The sequence below is a fragment of the Chelonus insularis genome, unplaced genomic scaffold (genome assembly GCF_013357705.1).
Source record: "Chelonus insularis isolate UGA/USDA-ARS -01 unplaced genomic scaffold, ASM1335770v1 contig_326_pilon, whole genome shotgun sequence".
Taxonomy (NCBI): domain Eukaryota; kingdom Metazoa; phylum Arthropoda; class Insecta; order Hymenoptera; family Braconidae; genus Chelonus; species Chelonus insularis.
The window spans coordinates 161,759-185,582 of NW_023276496.1; the positions used below are offsets into that span (position 1 = coordinate 161,759).

The 23,824-nt window shown below is 30.2% G+C and overlaps 5 protein-coding genes across 10 annotated transcripts; 3 read left to right on the forward strand and 2 right to left on the reverse strand.

Annotated features, from left to right (window-relative positions):
• Positions 1-3,893: 3,893 nt before the first annotated feature.
• sip1 (septin interacting protein 1) lies at positions 3,894-7,158 on the reverse strand. The gene is made up of 6 exons (XM_035081668.1): positions 6,829-7,158; positions 6,531-6,744; positions 6,261-6,441; positions 4,607-6,182; positions 4,357-4,505; positions 3,894-4,170 (listed from the first exon to the last, which is right to left on the reverse strand). Exons 1-6 carry the CDS (start codon positions 6,905-6,907, stop codon positions 3,922-3,924), a joined length of 2,448 nt encoding a protein of 815 aa, XP_034937559.1. The 5' UTR covers positions 6,908-7,158; the 3' UTR covers positions 3,894-3,921.
• A 604-nt stretch (positions 7,159-7,762) lies between these two features.
• On the forward strand, positions 7,763-11,103 carry Cyp49a1 (Cytochrome P450 49a1). 2 transcript variants are annotated; one of them, XR_004690209.1, is made up of 10 exons: positions 7,763-8,314; positions 8,423-8,669; positions 8,771-8,887; positions 8,961-9,037; positions 9,110-9,305; positions 9,371-9,533; positions 9,704-9,952; positions 10,041-10,238; positions 10,724-10,904; positions 10,992-11,103. XR_004690209.1 is itself a non-coding variant. In XM_035081669.1 (9 exons), the coding sequence occupies exons 1-9, from the start codon at positions 8,077-8,079 to the stop codon at positions 10,829-10,831; spliced, it is 1,593 nt and encodes a 530-aa protein (XP_034937560.1). In that variant the 5' UTR covers positions 7,763-8,076; the 3' UTR covers positions 10,832-11,103. The 2 variants fall into 2 exon arrangements, 1 of the variants encoding a protein (XP_034937560.1); XM_035081669.1 differs by having other exon boundaries at positions 10,724-11,103.
• LOC118065997 (probable cytochrome P450 301a1, mitochondrial) lies at positions 10,878-14,576 on the reverse strand. The gene is made up of 9 exons (XM_035081670.1): positions 14,343-14,576; positions 12,726-13,194; positions 12,506-12,622; positions 12,337-12,413; positions 12,052-12,253; positions 11,602-11,934; positions 11,462-11,540; positions 11,158-11,361; positions 10,878-11,072 (listed from the first exon to the last, which is right to left on the reverse strand). The coding sequence occupies exons 2-9, from the start codon at positions 13,175-13,177 to the stop codon at positions 10,965-10,967; spliced, it is 1,572 nt and encodes a 523-aa protein (XP_034937561.1). The 5' UTR covers positions 13,178-13,194; positions 14,343-14,576; the 3' UTR covers positions 10,878-10,964.
• A 1,097-nt stretch (positions 14,577-15,673) lies between these two features.
• Positions 15,674-20,549, forward strand: LOC118066035 (histone-lysine N-methyltransferase, H3 lysine-79 specific-like). The gene is given in 4 exon segments (XM_035081754.1): positions 15,674-15,920; positions 16,259-16,475; positions 16,590-17,961; positions 17,964-20,549. Coding segments are annotated over 4 exon segments (3,846 nt in total). The 5' UTR covers positions 15,674-15,857; the 3' UTR covers positions 20,158-20,549.
• Positions 20,550-20,852: 303 nt separating this feature from the next.
• On the forward strand, positions 20,853-23,310 carry Pop2 (CCR4-NOT transcription complex subunit Pop2). Of its 5 annotated transcripts, none has more exons than XM_035081749.1 (7): positions 20,853-20,973; positions 21,516-21,612; positions 21,711-21,890; positions 21,966-22,125; positions 22,204-22,480; positions 22,548-22,688; positions 22,863-23,310. In XM_035081749.1, exons 2-7 carry the CDS (start codon positions 21,591-21,593, stop codon positions 22,989-22,991), a joined length of 909 nt encoding a protein of 302 aa, XP_034937640.1. In that variant the 5' UTR covers positions 20,853-20,973; positions 21,516-21,590; the 3' UTR covers positions 22,992-23,310. The 5 variants fall into 5 exon arrangements, with proteins under 5 accessions (XP_034937640.1, XP_034937641.1, XP_034937644.1 ...); XM_035081750.1 differs by having other exon boundaries at positions 20,863-20,973; positions 21,572-21,612; XM_035081751.1 differs by having other exon boundaries at positions 20,889-21,004.
• Positions 23,311-23,824: the final 514 nt, after the last annotated feature.

Consider the following 23,824-nt stretch of genomic DNA (forward strand, 5'->3'; position numbering starts at 1 on the left):
GACTTAATAATTAATTTCAATTAATGTCGAGCTGAAAGATTTTTAACACTCACGAAAAATATCATTAATCATCGAAATAACTCTAAAACCATCAACAGAATGTTTTATTCTCTATCACAAAAAAAGTACTCTTATCATAGCAGATGAAACTTTTATGAATTTTATTTGATTTGAGGTTAAAATAATAATAAAATATTTTTAAAGTGAATAAAAGGAATAAATTTTCTTTATAATCATTTGTTAGTTCAACGTAAAGTTTCATAAGCTAATATGTTTCAATTCTATTTTTTATAATATGTTTAAGAGAATGCGGAGACATCTTCGTCCTTCGTAGTGAGGCCAACAAGGTAATATTATTCTTGTGACTCATGTGGAAATATGTAGATAAGTTTCTTCGTATATTTAACTAAGATAAAGTCAGAATTTTACCATAACGGTACATGTTGCCATTGATATAAAAGATAAAGATCGAGTAGAGAAAACTAACTAATAAACATTAAAATGTGTATTTCAATCAATACTACTGAAAGATTCATTAATGAATATCTATATAAATCGACTACACGTGGTCTTAAGCAATCGAAATTCCGAGCACCGTGAATTACGACGGGATATAATACTCTCACAACACAGAATGGATACTCACACAATTGTATTTAACTTCCGGTCGTGTTATACTCTTTGGCTAAGCGCCTTCGCACAATTACGTAATTCATAGTTACTGGTATTACTCGTCACGGCAAAGTGATCATAGATGCCGAGAAAAATACTAATATTTTTTTATCTTGACCACAACATCCTTCATTTTCATCATTATTAATATACCTATATAGTTGCAGCAATTTTCACGCCTCAGGTTTGCATGCAGTTCCAATACCATCATCTTTATAGTTAATCGTTAACAAGGTCTGCACCTCGTTAACTTTCTCAGCTGCAGCAGAAACATAAATGCATGTTACAAACTACAAGTCAGTTACAAAATCACGGGGACAGGAAGCAATAATAATATCATCATTGGTTCCCTTCTGGTTGAGAAAAAAAAAATTCAACAAGTTGCGAGAGAGTCTTTCCAGTCACGAGAAAACGCTTGTTGTATGTTCCACACCTGTTGCCTGTTCGAATATCACCAGAAAGTCGTACGTTTGTTAATTCTTTTATTTTACTCCACTGTGATTCATGGCTTGTAAAAAAATGTAATTCGTCTGTCGTAAGCGACTGGTGACTACTTAATCGCCCTAAATTATAACGAAATCTTTTTTTTTTCAAATTGCCCTGACTTATAATTATTGATGTTATGATGAAAAAAAAATAAAATAAAAAGATGAAAAATGATCAATAATTAAAGTCTACCAGAAATGTGCAAATTTTACAGAAAGATTTAATTTGCAGGTTGTAACTTTATAGATATATATGTATTATGAAAAGATATCTCATTATCATACTTAACGAGTTTGAATTTCAATCAGCCCATTGTATGTCGATTTAATTTCATTATTGTGTCTTCAATTGGTGTAGGAAAGCCTTTAAAATTGTTGAAGAAATAGATTACAACTCAGTATAAGTAATAAATTAATTAACTTATTGATCAACTTCAGGTTTCTATTAGATTTTTATTATATTATTTATTGAGAAACATAAGATGCCATTAATTAACTTTTTTCATTGAAAATAAAGAAGATGTAATAATAATACTCTTGATGATTGTTACAAGTCATAATTATTGATCATAGTGATGTAAAAACTAGAAAACAAAGGAGATATCAAGACTTGAAGCTCAAGAGACAAGTGAAAAATATTGAACAATGATGAATCTCGTGAGTTTATACATAACGGAGTCATGTTTTGCATTAGCTTTGTAATATTATATGTATTGTTCTCTCAGGAACTTCGAATCTCTTGATGTCGCCCACGCAAAAGATTTTATTGCTTTACGTTTTACATTGGCGTAGTCTTGGTACCATTATCCAGAAATATTTTACACATGATGCATACAAATATTTCTATGAAAATTTACATATAATAAAAAAAAATGCCATTTGCGGTTGATGCATCATTGATTCATCAATAGTTGAGAATTGAAAGAGGAAGAAAATCATATCTTTGTTCTCACATTTTTTCTTCAACATTCAATAAGCTTGGTTTTCATTCTACCAGTCAAGTACAGTAATTTAAAACAATTAACGTAGTTTCAGAAATTGTTTTACTCCGAATTTTAAAATTATTTCATGCTTTAAAACTTGCTTTTTTTCTTTAAAGTAAATAATATATTATTATCAATAATTTCAATAAAATATTTTTCACTCAAAAATTGAAACAATACTCAACGAGTTAATATATGCTATTCAGTCGCAATTATAAAATTAAAAAAATTCAATATTTATATAACACACAAAATAACGGTGTTTATAAGCATTGACTGACAGAAAAATACGTGGGTAATAGATGGTTCATAGTGTGTAAATGAATCAAGATGAACGTCTTGTCGGAAAGTTGTCAATTGATACTGCCAGATAAAGACTATTATTGATATAATTCATTGCTAATAATTTCTTTGTACTGATTTATACTAGCTTATCTTTATATGATCGCAACAGTAAATTGTTAGGTTGAAACATATGCATTTTAGCTCCAATAAAATTGTGACACACAAATGTCTGAAGTATACACGTGAAGTGTGGTATTACTTTTTTGTATATACGTATTTATAATGCTACTCACTAGAACACTTGTAACAATTCTATGCAAATGAATAAATGTCGATGCAATTATTTCTAGTTAAAGAGAACATGTTGTTAAGAGATTGAGATTCTTAGAATGTATGAGAGACCCTCAACATATAACTGGAATCATTATTTTACATTCACCTTTAATTCAATGAATTATGTCTTTAATTATTTCCTTCCCATTTCTTCATGAAGTAAGAGTATTTTTTACTATGATAAATTCATTCAAATATTTTTTTTTATAATTTCTAAACATCATAAATAAATGCTTGTAAAAGAACACTATTAAATAGTCACTTTATAAGAGTTGATATCTTTAATTTGTTTTAGCCTTGATGAATGTACTCGTTGATCTCTTGTGAAAAATAATGAACACCATCATAAATTACTACTTCGCAGAAGAAAGTAAATTTTATCTGGTAATTAAATTTTCTTGTAATTGCTATTAACTTTTTATATTAACAAACATTGACTATTAATAAATTTATTAATATCTAATATTGATAACATGATAATACAGTAATTTAACTTACATGATAAAAAAACTTAAAATATTTTTTATCAAAGTCAGGAAGTAAAGAAAGTGTAAATCAAAAGGTTAATCACTTTAATCGGTTAGGTTCAATTATCAGAAATTTGATATAAAGGGAAGAACGGGAGAACAGATATCAGTTGTATACGTGGGCGAAGGAAGTCTATCCTTCGAGGACCAGTCTTGCAGTTCTTTCACACATTTAGAATCGGAGTTGTACTGGTGAGTGAGGGATGAAGGGGAAAAAGTAATGGAAAAGTATCATCTGAACTTATGGCACACCTATTCATCGGTCTCGTGTAACGATAGAGTGTATATGCGTATTGCGCGCAACTTTCCATATCGAGGAAGTTTTTAAGCTGTACTTTAGTAGTGGGATAACCAGAAGCGCCTACACACGCACTCGGATTCGACTGGTTAGGTAGAAATGTTTCATACTGCCCACGCATGTACATGCTTACATTTTTCTGCATATGTTTTATTAATGTGCGTGTGAATTAAATAGAATTCTTTTCAACTTATTAATATCTCATCTTATTTCTAATCATAATACATAAGTATATTAATTGATCGTGTACAAATATATACAATTTTATAAATATTGAATGTATGGTGAATAAAAAATATTCATATTCATATAGTCTTACATGATAATGTATTAAGTAATTAAATTTCAGCCATGTCGAGTAGAGAATTGAGATTTGTTGGTATCCAATTAGAATTTTTGTGATTGACGAAAAGAGAATTTCCATCGATATAAGCTTGCACATTTCCAACTTTATAAACTTGTTTAGCTTCACGATATCGATTCGGAATCGGCATAAAGAGAATACCCCTATCTTCGCATTTTTGCTGAACAAGTTCTTTAAAACCATGGGGCATTCGTGATGCAAAACGAACAGCTTCTACAATATTCTGTGACAGAAAAAAAAAATATTAGTAAAAATATTTAATTTTATTATAATAGTCTGTAATTCTATATTCATCTCTTTAACATACTAATATTATGATTTGTTAATTCAAAACTCATTTAAATATACAACTGGCCTCCGATATTGGTGAATATTAATGTAAAATTAATGATATTTAGATCATTTATACCTCTATTCTCGGTTGTGGAGTAACCGGAATTTGTGACTGAGTTCTTTCTAAACTTGTCAGATATGAAACTTGTTCCATAGCACCAGGTTGATGACCTTGAGATGCGATAGCAGTGTGATTCATCATTTCTAATGCTTGATTGAAATGTTCTGAAAATATCAATTACAATTAGAAAACGATTACTTTTATATTTGTTAAATAGTATTTACATATTATAAGCACAGCATAGAATAGAAATAGAATTACTAACCTTGTATGATAGGTTCTGCTAATAATTTTTCATTTAGCATCTTTTTCCACCCCATATACCAGTGAGTGATTTGTTCATAATTAGGCGAGTGGTTAAGCCATGAAGATAATACTTGCAACCACTTGGGGAAGAAAAATTCATTTAATAAACCAACCATCGTGTGAGTTGGTAACAAAGAAGCCCACTCATACACCCAGTTCCATGGATCTAAATGTTGTTGGTGTGGGTTGATAATAAAATCAGAAAGCACAATTTGCAACTTGGGCAAGATATTTTTAACTAAAAATGCTTCCATATCGCCTTTCGAAAAGACTTCTGACCACGGTTCTAATATTAATCGTGCTGATCTGTCAGAAGGATGCCAACCTCCAAGAGCTGATCCTAATTTACGACGAATTATTGGATATATTAAAATATCCATACGATTTCCCATCAATGGTAACCACGGATGAATCCAAGTATGAATTGGAATGGTATCAGTAAGTGGATTCCACTCTTCTACTTCTAACGTCAACTTTGGAAGTATTAATAAATCTAAAATATTATCTAAAATCCATCGAGGTAACAATGGCATCCAATTTTCTAACAATTCAATCAATGGATCCGGCTGTTTACAAATCCACTCTTGTACAGCACCGCGAATTGATGGCATCCAAGAATTCCAAATCAATTGATCATATGGATACATTCCATTTTTCGGTTGAAGAGAGTCTGTTCCAACTTCTAGAATATTTTTCCACTCTTTAATCATGTGTATATGTTGACTAGATTCTATTAATGGATTCCAACTACTTAAACAGCTTTTAATTTTGGGAACTACAAGACTACTAGCTAATTCTCCTAATCCATATGCTTTATATTCTTCATAATATCCATCTTGAAGTTTTTTAAACGCTACAGCTGTTTCTTCTAGAGTCATTTCATCATTGTTATCCATTAATTTATCCACTATTGTAAGAACGTTTTCTAGAGTATCAATAAGCTTTTCATGGTTGGTTATGACCTTCATCATATTTTTTTTCTCCGCTTCCAGAGCTACAACTCTATCACTTAAATGTCTAGTACGCCTGTCATTTTGAATAATATTCTGTTCACACATTTCGACAATTAAATTTAAATTGTGAAGAAGTTCTGGTAAAGAAAAATTCGTTAAAGATTTTCTATCAATGTCTGTGATTAATTCCTCTGGTCTTTTCTGGCCAGCAATAGCATGATAACCACTTAATACTCTCTGCTCTGGTCCAGTCATGTCAATAACTTTGACTCGACTCATATCATTTCCAATTGGTCCTTTTAATCCTGGTTTTAGTTTTCCTTCTTCCACTACTTGATCCGCACTTCTGTACGTATATTTAGTCTTTTTCTTCACGTTACCATCAGTTTTACGCCAATGTGCTAATTTAGCTTTGAATTCTTTTTCCTTCTCCGCATCTTCGTCTTTCTTTTCTGGAACTTTTGCAACTTTCTCTGGTCCATATGCACCAATAGCCCCTCTTCCTTTTCTCAAATGAGCTTCTACTGGAGCACTTATTCCTTGTAATTGTTTTCCTAATCCTTTTCCAGGCTCGAAACCCATCTGAAAAAAAATTTATTGATTAGTATTAGTATTTACAAAAATTGTTTAAAATATTTTAATATTGAAAGCTATATAAACCTGAAGCAGCAGTTTAGCTCCTATTCCTTTCGTGTGAACTTCCCAGCTACCAACTCCAGTTTTCATCAAAGCTGGATTAATTGGTGTTCTTTTTTTACGTAACCCTGCTATTCCCTCGCCTTCCAATCTCATAGCAAATGATCTTGGTTTCATGTTTTTTATATTGTCATCATCTGACTCACTATAAAAATGAATTACATGCTAACTAGTCTTATTTTATACGTAGAATGTTAATAACTATACTAATAATTCGTTAAATGCTATATATACCTAGAAGTGTTCATAACGTCCATTGATTCTTCATCATCATCGTCATCTTTTTTCTTTTCTTCATCTTTCTTCTCTTCTACAGGTTTTCCTGATTGCTGAATACCACCAGCAACAAAATTTACTGGAGCAGTATAATTTTTTGGCCCTTTATTGAAGACTCTGGTTGGAGCTCTTGCAGGGAGCTCCTCTTCATCACTGTCATCAGCCCACATACCTAGAAAAATTTTTATTTGTGAATTGCAAGGTAAATTTTCAACTTTTTTATTTTACCAAAAAATATTTAGGATAATTTACTTACCAAGCATTTGTTGTTCTTTAGTAAATTTTCGTCTAGGACGATTCATGAAGAAATAATCGTCAACTTCTTCTTCAGACATTTTGTCAACAATTATATTATTTACAGTAAAAACAAATATTCACCAACAATTGTTATCGATAAAAAACTTTTAACTTGTATTTATTCCAGTCATTAATTAATGAACAACATTTCAAAGTTATTGATATTAAACGTTCTTTAAAGTTGTTGTAGTCAGTTGTTAGGTTATGTTTTTTTGTCGATCAAGCAGATTTAATCATCAACGCCATCAGTGTTTAAAATCAAAAACTTTACAATATGTCTTTTGTATCCACTGATTTTAATTTGAACATAAACACATCAATTATTTAAACAATTTAACACCTTTATTTATCATTCATAAATTCATAAATCAACTAAGTAGAAGTATAATTATATATCAATCTTTAATTCATATAACAGTTTTTTTATCTTGTACAAATCAAAACATTACTGTGGAAAATTATAAATTAATATTTGCAACACAAATCTTGTTTATGTATATTCAAACATCTTAAAAAAGGCATTTATCATAGATATATCGTTTTTTTAACTTCCTTTATTATTTGAATAAGAATAGAAGACATGTTATTAAAGTTGCATTATTTGTCGATGTTTCGAGCTCACGCAACTCGTCATCATTTCGCATAAAATTTCAACAGAGTCATTCTAGTAGAATAATAACAAAAGAAAATAATGGTTTATTATAAAAAAAAGTTATTCCATTCAAACGTATATATTATAATTTCAATACTTACAACTTATCTTTCATTTCCTAGTTGTAGCAATAACTTAATCTACTAGTATAATATTCTTTTATTTTCCCCTTCTCGAAATATCTCCCACTATCAAATTTAAATACGCGTAACTTTTAAAACATGTCAAACCACCATCGTCTTCCATACAGTTCAGAATTGAATTGTGAATCGTGATAGATTCAAAATAAACAATTTTAATAGAATTGGTGAAAATACTTAGTAAATCACCATTTCATCTTTAAACTGTCCGTGGCAAAAAAGCAATTATCGAATGTAGGGCGGACTGTCAAGAAAGTTTGAACGTACTTTCTGCTGCCTGCCCATTATTTTCTGTCCGCAATCGAAAAAACATTTGATCTCGAGCATCCTTTGGTACAGTTGTGAAATAAAACTAGTGCAAAATATCAATATCTTTTAAATTGATTAATTTGAAAAAAAAAAATCTACATTAAAAATGCAAAACAGTCGAATAATGTTTATTAAAAATTTTGTTAGAAAGTACAGTTCTATTGTGAATAATCATTTAGTGAAAAAAAACGAAAACTATGAGATAAAGTTTGATAGAAATGCTAGTACCTTAGTTGAGAATATTAATGAGGAACAACTTGAATGTGTTCGACCGTATAAGGAAATTCCAGGCCCTAAACCACTCCCACTTTTGGGCAACACATGGCGATTTATTCCCTACGTTGGTAATAACATAATAAACATTTTCAAACATCTTTTACACCATAAGTCATATTTTCAAGACGACTTTTCATTTACAACAGTTGATTTCTATTTTTGAAAATTATTACCAGGTGACTTCAACATTCAAAGCATCGACAAAGTATCCCAAAGATTGTATGAAAAATATGGGGACATTGTAAAAATCGAGGGATTAATAGGAAGACCAGATATGGTTTTTTTGTATGATGCAGATGAAATCCAACGAATTTTTCGTCAAGAAGAAACAATGCCACATCGTCCTTCAATGCCATCTCTTAATTATTATAAACACATTCTCCGAAAAGATTTCTTCAAAGACAATGGTGGTCTTATTGCTGTGTAAGTCACATTGTATCATTTTTGGAGTATTAAATCATTTAGTTGAAATTCTTTTACATAAAAAATTGAAAAAAATTCAAGGTAATATGATCTTATTTCAGACATGGTGAAAGTTGGTATCAATTTCGTAGCAAAGTACAGCAGGTGATGCTCCAACCAAGAATTGTTAGTTTATATACGAGTGCAATTGAAGAATCAAGTCTAGCTTTCATTAGAAGGTAAATTCTATTAAAATAAATTGTAATTAAGAAAAATTTCTAAGACTATTAAGAATACCATTCATTTATTTAGAATTCAACAAATCAGAGATGAAAGTAATGAAGTACCTGATGATTTTTTAAATGAAATAAATAAATGGTCTTTAGAATGTAAGTACTTAAAATCTACTTACTATTTAACTACATAACTCTTTTATTTTTTTTTTTAATTTCATTTGTCAGCAATTGCTAAAGTTGCACTGGACCTTCGACTTGGTTGTATGGATGAAAATGCTAATTTAGAAACTCAACAGCTCATAGATGCTGTACACACATTTTTCACAAATGTTGGAATTTTAGAGTTAAAATTCCCTTTTTGGAAATTATTCAAAACTCCGAAATGGTGTGCGTATGTTAATGCTTTGGATTACATACTCAGGTAAACATAATAATCTTTAACTCATATTAAATCAACTGACATTAAAAATTTTCTTTTAATTCCAGTTTTACTTCTAAATACTCAAAAATTGCAATGGATCACTCAAAAAAAATTAAGAAAGAGACGCAAGAATTATCACTACTTGAGAGAATACTTAAAATGGATGATAATAATAGTCATTTAGCATCAATATTAGCGCTCGATTTATTTTTAGTTGGAATCGATACGGTAAATAATTTTTTTTTTCGAATTCAGAGGTCAAAAATATTATCAATTCATTCATTCAAATTAAACTCAGTGAAATATATACATTTAGTTGTAAAAATAAACTCTTTATTTTAAAAATAGTTTTGTGGAAACACTTTAATTAATATAAACTTTAATCAAATTTTTAACAGACCGCAACTGCTGTTGGTTCAATTTTATATCAACTGGCACTTCATCCAGAAAAGCAATCAATTCTACATGAAGAGATAGCACGTGAACTACCTGTAGAAGACAATCAAATTGAACGTAAACATTTGGATAACCTACGATACCTCAAAGCATGTATTCGTGAGACTTTGAGAATGTATCCAGTTGTAATTGGAAATGGGCGGTGCATGACCAAGGATACTGTAATTAAAGGCTATCATATTCCTAAAGGTGTATGTAAAATAACATACCAATAATCATTCCAAATTCAATGATTGATAATTACGACTAATTTGTAATCTTCGTAAATATCTGTAATAGGTACAGGTGGTATTTCAACACTACGTAATTAGTAACCAAGAAAGGTATTTTTCAAATTGCAATCAGTTTTTACCCGAGCGATGGTTGAATGATGGAGAGCAACGTCATGGATTTGCATCACTTCCTTTTGGTTTCGGTAGGAGAATGTGTATTGGACGTCGATTCGCAGATCTTGAAATAACAATTGTCATAAGCAAGGTATTTTCTTCATATTTTTTCGTATTAGCTGTTTTTCACTAAAAGCCTTTGAGTTGAGCTCATTGTTAAGCTATTAAACTTTGGGTCTTAGCAGTGGTTAGGTTCAAGTGAAAGCGTAAGGATAATGAGTTTTACACCCATAAATTTATAATGTTCTTCCGTAGTCAAGGATTATTCAAGTGCCAAAACGTAAATCTTATAATCCTTCGTCTCTTGGACATAATAATTTGTAATGCCTAAACACTGTTTTTAAGTTTATTACGTTGTAATATTATATGTACATTTCTTATATTGTAACGTTAAATACAATAACCATTTCCGTTAGCGCAATAGCGTGTGCAAACTCTGAAACATTATTTTATGGTCTAGTACTTTTTTTTAACTTTTAGAGTGTTCAGTGAACATAATTTTACTCATGAAACTGTGTCAGAAATTACATGTTTAATTATCCATGGAAATAAAGTAAAATTTTTTTTTATTTACAGATTATTCAGAAATTCCGAGTAGATTACAGGTATGGAAAAATGGAGTATCACATAAACCCACTTTATACCCCAAAGGGTCCTCTGAGGCTGAGGTTTATTGAGCGATGAAATTAATTTTGGAGTAAAAAATTCAAGATCATTATATGTATATGAATTTGTACAGAAAAATTTATTTCTATTCGTAAGTACAGTTTAATGAATAGTATTTACAATTTATTAAATGTAAATGTATTTAATTGAATTATCTTTTAATTACTTTAAACTTCAGGTCTCCGTCTGGAGCATACATGAACGTAACTTTGTATTTTAGTGGATCATAGTGGTATTCTAATTTATAATTTCTTATCAACTGAAATGAAAAAAAAATCAATTTTATTATTTATACGTCATTTTTTTTTGAAATTGAATTTATAATATACAATTGATCACCATACCTTAGCTAGTAAAACTTGAATTTCTAGATCAGCAAACCTTCGACCTAAACACATGCGTGCTCCGTACCCGTAAGGAAGCGATGCGAAAGGATGAAGCTTTTTATGCTCATTTTCTTTTAGCCATCTTTCCGGCATAAATACGTCTGCGTTTTCGACCCATTTTTCTAACTTTCCTGTTACAATTGTTGGAAATACTACTTGAACCTGTGAATCCATTCATTTTATTATTTTTTCCATTGACTCCATTAACATAAAAAGAGTTAAAGAAAATGTAATTTCTTAGAAGATTTTAGTATAGACTTACTCCTTTAGGTATATGATATCCACAAATGATAGTATCATTTTGTAGAGTACGTCCATTTCCAATGACGGTTGAGTAAACCCTGTAATGAATCATTATAATTATTAAAGGACATTAAAAATTCTAAGAAATATCGTCTATACCTGAATACTTCACGAACAAATGCTTTGGTGTAAACAGCTTGATCTAGATGTTGCGGAGTCAGTTGTATTGATGGGTCAGGAAGAATGTTTTTTAATTCATTATGAATTTTTTCTTGCTCCTCTGGCCTTGTAGCTAATTGATAAAGTATTGAACATACAGCCATCGAAATTGTATCAATTCCAACTAAAATAAGATCAAGAGCAAGAATATATGCTATCTTAGGATCCTTTTCGTTAGCTAAGATTCTTTCAACAAGAGATAAATCACTGTCATTGGTTGATTTTTTATTTTTCAAGCGCTCCAATGCTGCATCAATGTATTTCATGCAAACTCTAGTTGAATTAAAGAAGGATGAAAGGAGAAAATTTTAATTGAGTTAGAAAATTATTCCACAAATATTTTTAATTAATAAGATTAATAAATTTCTTCATCATTTCATTTTTACTTACTCAATAAAGAAGTCCATATTTTTCACATAACGTGACCATAATCGTGTAGGAATGTATCTCCAATAAGGTGCCTTCAATTCTAACTCTGCAACATTTCTTAATGCAAATTTTGCTGCATTTATTATTTTTTGCGGCTCTGAGTCATGTGATAAGTTGTCTTCCAAGCATCCAAGTCGTACATCAAGTGCCACACGTCCGATACCTATCAGATATTGACAGACATATTTTAGTTATATTTTCTGTCTCGAAGGATTCATTAGTATTTCAGAGATATAAAATATTTACATTCCAGGGCCCATTTATGGATTTCATTATCAAAATCTGTTGGTAATTCATCTTTACTGTCTTTTATCTTTTCGATCCTAAAAATAAACAAAAATAAAGTGTTTTAAATTATAAATCTTCTTGAGCAAGTGCATAATCCTCATGTTCATGAAGATTATTAGTCTCTTACCTGGTAATAAAATCATTCGTAACTGTTTCAATAGGATTAATATATTTTCTAACTGTCTGTGGTTGAAGGATAGGCTTTTGAACACGTGTACGAAATTCTTTCCATGGTTCTCCATGGCTGAAAATATTATGCAAGTTGTTGAAAATGATCCTTTGAAGGGTACTTATGTGACTATTGATTATATAATATATTATGAATATGTTTTCATACTATTACTTACACGCCTACCACACCTCCTAATTCTCCAAAGAAATCTTTTCTGACAATGCTTTTGTAGCGCACGAGACATGGCATGGATGGCCGGAAAGGTGTCGGGCCTTCTTGTCTATACAATCGCTCTATCTCATTCACATCATAGACAAATAAAAGATCTGGTCGTCCTATGAGACCAGATAAGCGAGTAATTTCTCCATATTCATCATAGAATATTTGTGAAATTTTTGCAACGTCGCCAATCTCAAATTGTCCAATAACAGGGAACATGCGCCAGGTGTTACCTAATATAGGCAATGGCTTAGGTCCAGGTACTTCTTCGTAAGGTTTCGCAGTCGCTGCCTGTAATTCTTCTTGACAATATTCCTTCGACGTAGTTATTGTTTGATTGCTTATGGACCGGGCGACCTTTTGAAACTTACTAAAAATTGAAAGTGACCGTACTGTCAAAATAGCCATCTCGAGTTTGCATATAGCTGAAATGTAAAATTTTATTTTCATCACTAAAAATTCTTCGGACCACAAAAAAGATCAAATATTTTTTAGTGATGCTGCTTTAAGTTCAAATTTTCTAATACGGAATTAGCCATCGTAAATCTTCAATTCATGTATTATATTCGTAGAAAAAAATATTTATGTATATTTTCATATTTAGTATTAAATATTTTCTGACTTCAGGGCCATTGACTTATGAACAGATGATTTTTTTTAGCATATAATAGCAAAAGGGTATCAATTTAATACAATAAGAATAATTGAAGAGTAAAGAAAATGATAGAAGTATTAAATTATTGGATAGACAATGATTTATAATAGACATTTTAAAACGTTAATGTCCGTAACAAAATACAGTCATAGAATTTGTTTATTTTATACTGGTGGACATTATATTGCTAATATTTACAATCAGGTCAAGAATTACTTTTTTGGAGTTTATGCTTTTTCCATGAACCAGGTATTCTTTATAATTTGATCATCTTTTTTACTCACATATTAATTCATATTGTTCAAACTAGTATTATAAGAGAAATTTATATTAGTTAATATATTACTATATGATCTGTTTATCACTCACAGTTTGTTAAAATATTTTTTTAAACATGAATGAATATTAAAAATTCACGCCAGTCACATTCGCGTTCTTGACCGTGTTTAAAAGTATCTAGTAGTAACTTTCACCTCTGTTATGACTGACACCGTTTATTTTCAAGTCCATCTTTTATTCTACTTTATAAAAAATTTGCACAAACAGATGAATAAATAAAAAAAAAATCCTAAATTATTATATATAGATGGTTTTTGCAATAAACAGTCAATATGATCACATTTAATAAACAAATAAAGTAATGAAAAAGGCGGAAAGTCTCGGTTCTATGAATACGAAAGCTGTTTGAAAATTTCCCGTTATTAGACTAAGTTCTGGAAAATTAACAATGTAGAATGTATACTTTATTGCAGTCATCACTTCATTGTTGATCGTGAAGACTTATTAAGCCAGATGTGCTGCTCTCGTTTTTACTCTCACAAATAATTAAACAAATTAAAATAATACAAAGCATAATTTCTTAAGTCGTTCTCCGTTTTAATAAAGACATTATTTCTATCCATACAAATGAACACTTACTTATTACTCTTAGATTTATTACACAAATATTTATCCTTTAAGTACAAAAAATGTTAACACTTAGCATCCAGCTTCAGCATCAACATGTTTTACTATCATAAATCCACTTGATACTGTGAAATGAATACTACTTGAGTGAAAAGAAGCCTGTTGAGGAGTTCAAGCCTTTCACGTTCTCCTTCTACCTTCACCAACTTGTTTAAATTATTATTCCTACCGAAAATGATGGTTTTGTTTTTATTCGGTCATATTGTCAATAATCTATTATATAGAATAAATAAATTTTAATATGGGATTTATAAACGAAATAATTGTTTATTTTGTTAAAGATTTGGTTCAGTAAGATGTACCTTTGAACTAATGTAATTATAATTATTTTCACATTTAGTTGATGAATTGCTCGTAAATAGCTTGCTGAGCATAGATTTATACCTGCTTTCATTCAATGTTCATTATCTATTTATATATATGACCGATCGTTAGGAAGTCAAAACATGCCGGTTAGGAAGTTAAGTATTGTGGCATTAAAGGTAAGGTTCTGAGAAGACTATTAATGTACTCTTCAGTCATCTTAAACAAATTAGACGCAATTGCACGTCATCTAAATGACACAAAATATTTTTTATTGTATGCTTTTTTTTTCCAATTAGTAGAGATGCGAACTGTTCTTTAGTAAATTGGCATTAAAGTGGCCTCATTAAGATTAGATCTTTTTAGAGAACATCAGTAATGACAGACTATTATTGAATTTTATTACGATCATTTTTAACATTCTAAAAATGGTCAAATGTGAAGATTAGAAATACTTTTTAGTTAATTACAAAGTTAAACTAATCATCAAGTGTAGATGAAAAAAATTAAACATAATTAGTTGTTTGAACTTAAATATATTATATGAAAGAAACTTTCACATTAAATTTTCTCAAGTGTTGTAAATGCGACGTTTGTCTTTTGGAGCCTAAGTTCAAAACAGAACAAATCAATCACTAGACATTTTATGACTTTTTGGCGACACTTAAATCCCTTGATCCTTCACTGTCCATGAAAATCTTCCATTGAAACTGTAAATTTTATTTGACCAAGGAATTTGTTTCACTAAGACCCAAAACGACTCCCTGCAATTCATTACTCAGTAGAAAATAGATGGAGGTAGCCGTAGTAATCAGGTAGTTGGGAAATTTTGGGCATCCAAATGACCTTAGTAAGACAAGAGGATTAAATTGGCGCATGCTATTGGCTGCATTTTTCAATATTTCTCCCTCTTTTAGCTCTACCCCTGCAAATTACGAGTCGCTTCAATGTTTCTTCAAGCTCAGTTTGCTTCACGCATCCAACCGAGACTGATTATATATCCATTTATAAGTGTTTGTTTGTGCAAGAAGAGTCCACTACTGATACTTTATTTTTATTTTGGAGTTTTGAATAAATGATATGAGTGTATTGTGTCCCTTATTATAAAAACATTTAATTAGACTTCAGTCGTTGTGATAAAAATACATGTGAAGTGAATTAAAAATGGATTTTCCGTCAATTTGGATTAAAAGTAATATGCTTCCTATCTTCCGAGACAGTCCAAAGGTAATTCAATTTTATTCTTTGATTTTTTTAATTTATTTAAATTTTAAATTTAATTCCATTTTTGGAATTAAAGAAAATAATTATAATTTTATGAGTGCACAATTAGAGTTTTTATTGTGAGTTTGTGCGCTTTTTTTATAATTATTGATATAATTATTTGAGAGTCTTGAGAGTATTTGGGTCTCTATTTTAAAAATTTTTTATTTAAGATTGTAAGAATCCGAATATTGTGATTTTTCTTTCTTTGAATTTACAGATGTTTTAAATTATATTAACAATTAACCGTTTTGACGGTAAATTTATGCATATTTACTGATTCCATTGATGTCTGTTTGCAGGACAAATTAGCAAGAAAAAAGATGAGTGAAGCCGAAATAAAAGTTCAGCGATGCTTAGAAAAATTATCAATTCCCGAGTGGTACTTAAACAGTTCATCGAAGCCACCAAAAATTTTAATGAATACTACACCCATTGAATTACGTCCTGCTCCTTGGAAAAGTGAAAATAGCAAACAACAAAACACAAATGCTTCGCGTATTCTTCAGAAATATTATGGTGAGTTTAAGTAATTCGTTTTTATAATTCATAAATAAATTTTCCATTATAAATTACTGCTCGATTTTACTCCATCGTATTATACAGAATATTAATGAATAATTCTGATTTCAGATTCGCCAAAAAATGGTGGTAAACCAATGAATTCGTCATATGGTGGTGTAACTTCATCTAAAGCTGTACCGCCCAAGAATTTCAACAATACCGTTTCAGTATGGACGAAAATATCACCAAATAAGAAACAAGAATCAAATAATAATAAAATTAGTAAGCTAAGAAAATCAAGTTATATAAGCAAATCATTCCCGAAAATATCGCCATCGAGAAAAATCAAGCACATCAACTTGGTTTTCCCTGCAAAGGAATTAGCTCCAGATGAAAAGCTTGATCCATCACTTGACATATCAATTTCAGACGTCTTAAAAAAGAGAGCTAGTTTGAAACCAGCTCTATTGGATCTTCCATTAATATCTCCTAAAGTTGCTGATAACATCTTCGTTAAACGAGACAAACTTCATCGACAAAATAAAACTTCTTCTACTACAACCAGTAACAGTACTACAACCAGTAGTAATACTACAACCAGTAACACTACTAAAACCAGTAATAATACTACAACCAGTAACACTACTACAACCACTGGTACTACAACTAGTACCCCAACAACTAGCAACAATAATTCTAATAGCACTACAACTAGCGATAATACAAGTGTTAATAATAGTCCTGTTAAAAATCTGAATCCTTATGCGTCAGGTGTGAATCTTTCGATATCTGAAGATAATTCGCCATTGACTAATCAAAACTCAAAAAAGGAAGCTAATCATGAACAATCTTCATTTGATCAAGAAGATTCAGTAGACCTCAACGTTACACCAATACCTGTATCAAGAACCTTCATCGACAATTTTGGAAGGTTATCATATCTTAGCAGTCCATTCACATTTAAATCTCCAAGTCTTTTGAAAACTATTAATGAAAACTATGAAGATCCGCCTGATCATCCACCACCACCTCCTCCACTTGAAATTTTATCAGAAACTTTTACGAAAACTAAAGGAAAATCACCTATTCTACTACAAAAAGAAATGGAAGAAGAAGCAAAAAAATCCAAAGAAAAATCATCCATTCTACGACAGCCAATGTTCAAAGAACAAGAGAAAGACGTACATAAATCCGAATGGATGTCACCTGTCCCACCACAGACAGAATTAAAAGAACAAAAAAATGAAGTTAATAGATCCCAGAAAATGTTTACGGTTCAGAAAATAAAAATAAAACAACAAGAGTTAGAAACAGAACTATTTCAAGGAGAATCACCAATCATACCTATGTTACGACAAACAAAACTGAAAAAAGAGGTAGAAGAAATAAAAAGACCAGAAAACAAATCACCTGTTTTACGTCAGCCAAAATTAGAAGAACAAAGAGCGAAATTAAAAGATCCGACAGAAAATTATTTACACTACCACCGACAGAATTAAAAGAAGAACAAAAAGAAATTAAAAGATCCGACAGAAAATTATTTACACTACCGCCGACAGAATTGAAAGAAGAAAAAAAAGAAGTTATAAGATCCGAAAGAAAATTATTTACACTACCACCGACAGAATTAAAAGAAGAACAAAAAGAAATTAAAAGATCCGAAAAAAAATTATTTACACTACCACCGACAGAATTGAAAGAAGAACAAAAAGAAATTAAAAGATCCGAAAAAAAATTATTTACACTACCGCCGACAGAATTGAAAGAAGAAAAAGAAGAAGTCAAAAAATTCGAAGAAATTTCACCCGCTATGAGGTTTATGATAATGCAGCAATACGAATTTACAGAAAATTTGTTTCAAAAACACTCATCTGTTGTACGACAGCTAAAATTAAAACAACAAGAAAGAGAATTAAAAAAAATTGAAAGTAAGTCACCTATTTCGCGACAAATAGAATTAAAAGAAAAGAACCAATCTAAAGCGAAATCACCTATTCTATCATATACAGAAGTAAGGCATGAAGAAACAAAAGATGTGAATTGGTCTGAATGTAATCTGAACTGCGATACTAGTCTTGTTGAGGATATTGTTGAAGAATTGAAGAAAAAATGTCAAATGCGAACACGTGAAACTGGTATCCCTCGAAGTTCAAGGCGCTTTGTCAAAAAATTGGTTCAAGTACTGGAACACAGCAACGCAGACGATGAAAATAATTCCATAGTTATTAGTAGCAGTAGTAGCAGTAGTAGCAGTAGTAGCAGTAGTAGTAGTTCTGCTGCTTCTAACAATAACAACAACCCCGTTGATGACTTTGAAGATGACGAACTTGGAAGTGAATGTGAAGTATTATCAACATCATCTGGAGTTATGTCAGGATCAATATCTTTAAAAAATTCTGATGGTGAAGACCTAATCTCTAGCATTTCATGTTCTCCTGAATGTGACTGGAGTTTGGAAGCCAACGTTAACATTGATCAAACAAGATATCAAGAAGAAGCCGATATTGATGGTTGGATTTCTATTCCAAAGAAACTCCCTCACTTGCCAAGATCAAGTACGCTCTTAAGTGTATATTATAGAAGTATACATTCAGGAAGATCATCAGGATGGTCATCTGGAAGGTCATCAGCAAGGTCTTTCTATAAATCTCCGTCAATCAGTCCAATTAGATGCAAATCAGGAGACCTCAGATATCGAGATTATGACTCACTTAGATTTAGAGGAAATAACTATCACGATTTTGACCAATATCAAGATGTAAACTTCGACACGTCAAAACCACAGGCCCAATATCAAGATGTGAACTACGGCACGTCAAAACCACAGGCCCAATATCAAAATGTGAACTTCGTCATGTCAAAACCACAGGCCCAATATCAAGATGTGAACTTCGGCACGTCAAAACCACAGGCCCAATATCAAAATGTGAACTTCGTCACGTCAAAACCACAGGCCCAATATCAAGATGTGAACTCTGGCAAATCGAGAGCAGCTCAAAATAAAGACATAAATTCAGGAAAATCAAGACTACCAGCTCAATGTCAATATGTAACCTCGGGCAAATCAAAATCAACAGCCCAACATCAAGATATGAATTTAGAGGAAGCACAACCTGCAGTTCACTATCATGTTGTGGACTTAGCTGAACTGAAACCAGTAGCCCATTATTTTAGCGTAAAAAAAAGACAACAAGCCCAAAATCAAGATTTAAACTCAGAAAAATCACAACCAGTTCAAAATCAAAATATAAACTCAAGAAGCTCCAAACCAGTTCAAAATCACGATTTGAACTCAGGAAAATCGAAACCAGTCCAAAATCAAAATATAAACTCAAGAAGCTCCAAACCAGTTCAAAATCATGATTTGAACTCAGGAAAATCGAAACCAGTCCAAAATCGAAATTCGAACTCAGGAAAATCAAAAGGAACTAACTGTGAAGAATCTGACCTTAGAAAACCAAGAGCACTCAAAGATGAAGAAATAAACCCAGGCCGAGCAAGAAGACTCAAAACACCAGAAGTCGACCCATACAAATTTCAATTAATTTATAATTCAATAAGTCCAAATGAAGTACCACGAGAAATCCGTAAACCACATAAGCCAAGAGTAACCAAATACCAGGACCTTCTGGATCCATTCAGTAATGAGATTTATGCCCGTCGTCGTACACATATTATACTTAAGCAAATGCTTTAATTTTTAACTTATCTATTTTATTAACTTTAAATGATGTTTTTATTCATGAAATTAATTTCTATGTTAGCACAAAGTATACTTTGAATTCAATTTTAGAAGAGTGGTAATTATTATTCAAAATTTTTCTATGCTAGCTGTACATATATTTTCTTCTTTTTATTATTAGATATTTATATAAATTTTATCAACTTTTTATGTAGATTAAAGATCGTTTTAGATTGGATTTGCTATAAAAAACTCCTATAAATATTGTAACATAATGAAAATTACACTGAAATAAGTAATACCGTGAGTTTTTAAGTAACTAGTCTAGAAATGTGCTATAAAGTATTACTATCTCAGATTGGAAAATTGTCTTATGTGTTTTAATAAATTGATAATTTTTTAATGAATAATCTGTTTCATGTTCTCAAATAAACCATCGCTTTTTCTCAATTTCAATTACTACTGAGCAAAGTTCTAATGCAAATAATTATATTTTTTATTTAGAAATTCAGCATTTTATAATTAGAATAATATTTTTTTTATCATAAGTATGAGCTAAAATAATTTCTCTGAATAATTATTTTCTAAAGTATTTTAAATTTTGCGCAAAAATTTTTCTCATTTAGATTACCGATCTCAGATGGCAGTACCGTAATGTTCTCATTCTGTTGGTATCATTCAGAGAAAATATTCTTCCATTATTGATTTTTCTTTGCTTTGGTAAAACTGATAGCAAAACTAAAATGAGCAATACATATTTCTAGTCACTAGAGAGAGCATAGTATATGTGTGTTTTGTGTAAAGAATGACTAAAATTAACCTCTGATGAGGGTAAATATTTTTGAAAATATAATTTTTAAAGGTTTTTTTATTTACAATATCTGTTTAACAATCATTAATCGCAATTGATTTTTTCTACTTTATTATTGAAAAATAGAAGTACTTGTTTATTGTTTGCTTGCTAAAAATGAAATAAGATTATGTTTTAATCTAAGAATAAGTAATTTTAGAATAATCTAGAATGAAATTAAATAATTAAACAATAAATTATAAACATAATAAGCAAGTTAATAGTCTTAACCTCTTCTGTGCTAATAAGTGAAAATTTTGGCGGGGAAATACTGACGGTGATACAATGATGAAAATTCGATTTTCAATTCAATAATATTATGATTATTACTTTTCAAATAGTCTGATTAGAACAAGTAGTTATAAATAAACATTATGAAAAAGTTAAATACATTTATTCTAGATTGTTGAAATTACTTTGATTTGTGAATTGAAAATAGTAACAATTTTGCTTTTAGTGTTATTCAATTAAAATTCTCAATCCCTGTACATTAATTGTTTTTCTTTTTCATTTATTCTTATAGTCCAAATTAACGAAGTGCGTAGATAAAATAATATGACTCACAATCTTATTCTATAGCAACATACATCAACTTCAAATGGTCAGGAAAAGTACAAGCGGTAAGGCAAAGGAAGCCTTAAAGGATTTCAGTTTCACAGTAATTTTTAATGAATATTCTTTAAATTATGTCATTTTATTAATTATTTTTTCAATACAGGTGGAGTGAATCCCGCAGTAAAGGGTGGGGGTACTATGCCCACTAATGAAGAATGTGGAATTCGTGATGTTTGGGCTCACAATCTTGAAGATGAATTTCGTACGATTCGACAAGTTGTACAACAATACCAGTACATCGCGATGGACACAGAGTTCCCGGGGGTTGTTGCAAGACCCATAGGTATTTAATTTCTTACCCTTCCAGTTCATTAAACTGAAATCTTTTAAACCATCAAGTATTATTTATGATTTTTAGGCGAATTTAGAACTAGTGCAGACTATCAATATCAATTGTTACGTTGTAATGTAGACCTTTTACGAATCATTCAGTTGGGACTTACATTTCTCGATGAGTCGGGTAATACTCCAGGAGGTGGTTTTACTACTTGGCAATTCAACTTTAAATTTAATTTGCAGTAAGATGGTTTTTTAATACTAGTATTTACATAAATTTGGTCTATAAATTCTCAAATTTTATATTCATTGAATTTTAGAGAAGATATGTACGCACAGGACAGCATAGACATGTTACAAAATAGTGGTATTCAATTTAAAAAACACGAAGAAGAAGGTATCGATCCATTGGATTTTGCAGAATTACTCATGACATCTGGAATTGTATTGATGGATGACATCAAATGGCTATCATTTCATTCGGGTTATGACTTTGGGTATTTATTAAAACTCCTCACCGATCAAAATTTACCTCAAGAAGAAAGCGAGTTTTTTGAGCTTCTAAGGATATATTTTCCAACGATTTATGATGTAAAAGTAAGTATTCAAATGTAAACATTTTTTCCATAAATAAACATAATATTAAAATGATGCTTTTTATCAGTACTTAATGAAGTCCTGTAAGAATTTGAAAGGTGGATTACAAGAAGTCGCAGAACAATTAGAATTACAGCGAGTTGGACCACAGCATCAAGCAGGTTCCGATTCACTTCTAACAGGAATGGTTTTCTTTAAAATGCGCGAGGTTCGTAAACATTCTGTTTTTATATATTATTCTAACAGTGCAGTTACAAATGATAAGTTTATTCAAAAGATGAGAATTTAATTGAGATAATACATTTTTTAAAAACATAATTGAATTATTATATATATATATATATATATATTAGAAGCTATTACTTACCATGCGTTATTTTAGATGTTTTTCGAGGATAATATTGATGATGCAAAATATTGTGGTCATTTGTATGGTCTGGGTACATCGTTTGTTGTGAATGGATCTGGAGGATACCTAGATAGTAATGGAGATAACTCTTCATCTTCTTAAAGAGTTTACAAACATTCAACACAATGCAATCATGGATGTGTTCTTTTATTTTATGAACGAAGACTTCGACTTTTTTTTTCTCATAATTTTTCTTTATCAAAAAATATTCAGATGATTATATTGATTATATCAAAGTAAATACATAAAACAAAAAAATTCATAATTTTTTTCAAACAATTATAAACATTTTTCATTTGTATTTATATTCGAATTTTGTAAATGAATAATTCAAAAAAGTACATCAACTGACATTTTGTTTCTAATTAATGTTTGAAAAATTATTAAAAATTCAATAAATTAGTTATATTATTTTAATTTACACTTCCAATCGTATTACACTTATTAGATAATATGTAAGCTTCCTTTTGTCTGATATTTATTTCATTAGAGCACTTTTATCATAAATACAATACTGTAGTTGATTTCAATCGTATGAAAGCATTTATGATGAAAATAAATCATCTCATTTGGTACTTTGACAAATTAATCATGTAAGACTATTTTCTTATCAATTTTCTATTATATTTATCGTCTATTATAGCATAATTATTATAATAAAACTACATATATGAAAACCAATATTTAAATAAAAATTGAACTATTATGATAAAAAAGTGAAAAAATAAATCACAGTTTTCGGTGTTATTCTTTCATTAGTTTTTGAAGTGTATTCGGTGTTAAAAGTATTATCTTTATAGTTTTTCACTCATAACAAGTTTCTTACAGGAAATGGGGCCGAAGGGTCTATCTATATCTTTGAATGTAACTCATACTAGGGATGTTTGAAGATAGGAAGATAAGCGTAGACTTTATCACGGGATAGCACGATGATA

Coding starts and splice junctions, on each gene's coding strand:
- sip1 (XM_035081668.1), bottom strand. CDS start 6,907: ATGTCTGAAGAAGAAGTTGACGATTATTTCTTCATGAATCGTCCTAGA. Junction 6,745..6,828: donor TAAAGAACAACAAATGCTTG/GTAAGTAAATTA, acceptor AAATTTTTCTAG/GTATGTGGGCTGATGACAGT. Junction 4,506..4,606: donor AGCAGAACCTATCATACAAG/GTTAGTAATTCT, acceptor TGATATTTTCAG/AACATTTCAATCAAGCATTA.
- Pop2 (XM_035081749.1), top strand. CDS start 21,591: ATGGTCAGGAAAAGTACAAGCG. Junction 21,891..21,965: donor GGTTGTTGCAAGACCCATAG/GTATTTAATTTC, acceptor TATGATTTTTAG/GCGAATTTAGAACTAGTGCA. Junction 22,481..22,547: donor CAACGATTTATGATGTAAAA/GTAAGTATTCAA, acceptor GCTTTTTATCAG/TACTTAATGAAGTCCTGTAA.
- Cyp49a1 (XM_035081669.1), top strand. CDS start 8,077: ATGCAAAACAGTCGAATAATGTTTATTAAAAATTTTGTTAGAAAGTAC. Junction 8,888..8,960: donor AGTCTAGCTTTCATTAGAAG/GTAAATTCTATT, acceptor TCATTTATTTAG/AATTCAACAAATCAGAGATG. Junction 9,953..10,040: donor GCTATCATATTCCTAAAGGT/GTATGTAAAATA, acceptor TATCTGTAATAG/GTACAGGTGGTATTTCAACA.
- LOC118065997 (XM_035081670.1), bottom strand. CDS start 13,177: ATGGCTATTTTGACAGTACGGTCACTTTCAATTTTTAGTAAGTTTCAA. Junction 11,362..11,461: donor GATATCATATACCTAAAGGA/GTAAGTCTATAC, acceptor ATGGATTCACAG/GTTCAAGTAGTATTTCCAAC. Junction 11,073..11,157: donor TTCAAGTTTTACTAGCTAAG/GTATGGTGATCA, acceptor TTTTCATTTCAG/TTGATAAGAAATTATAAATT.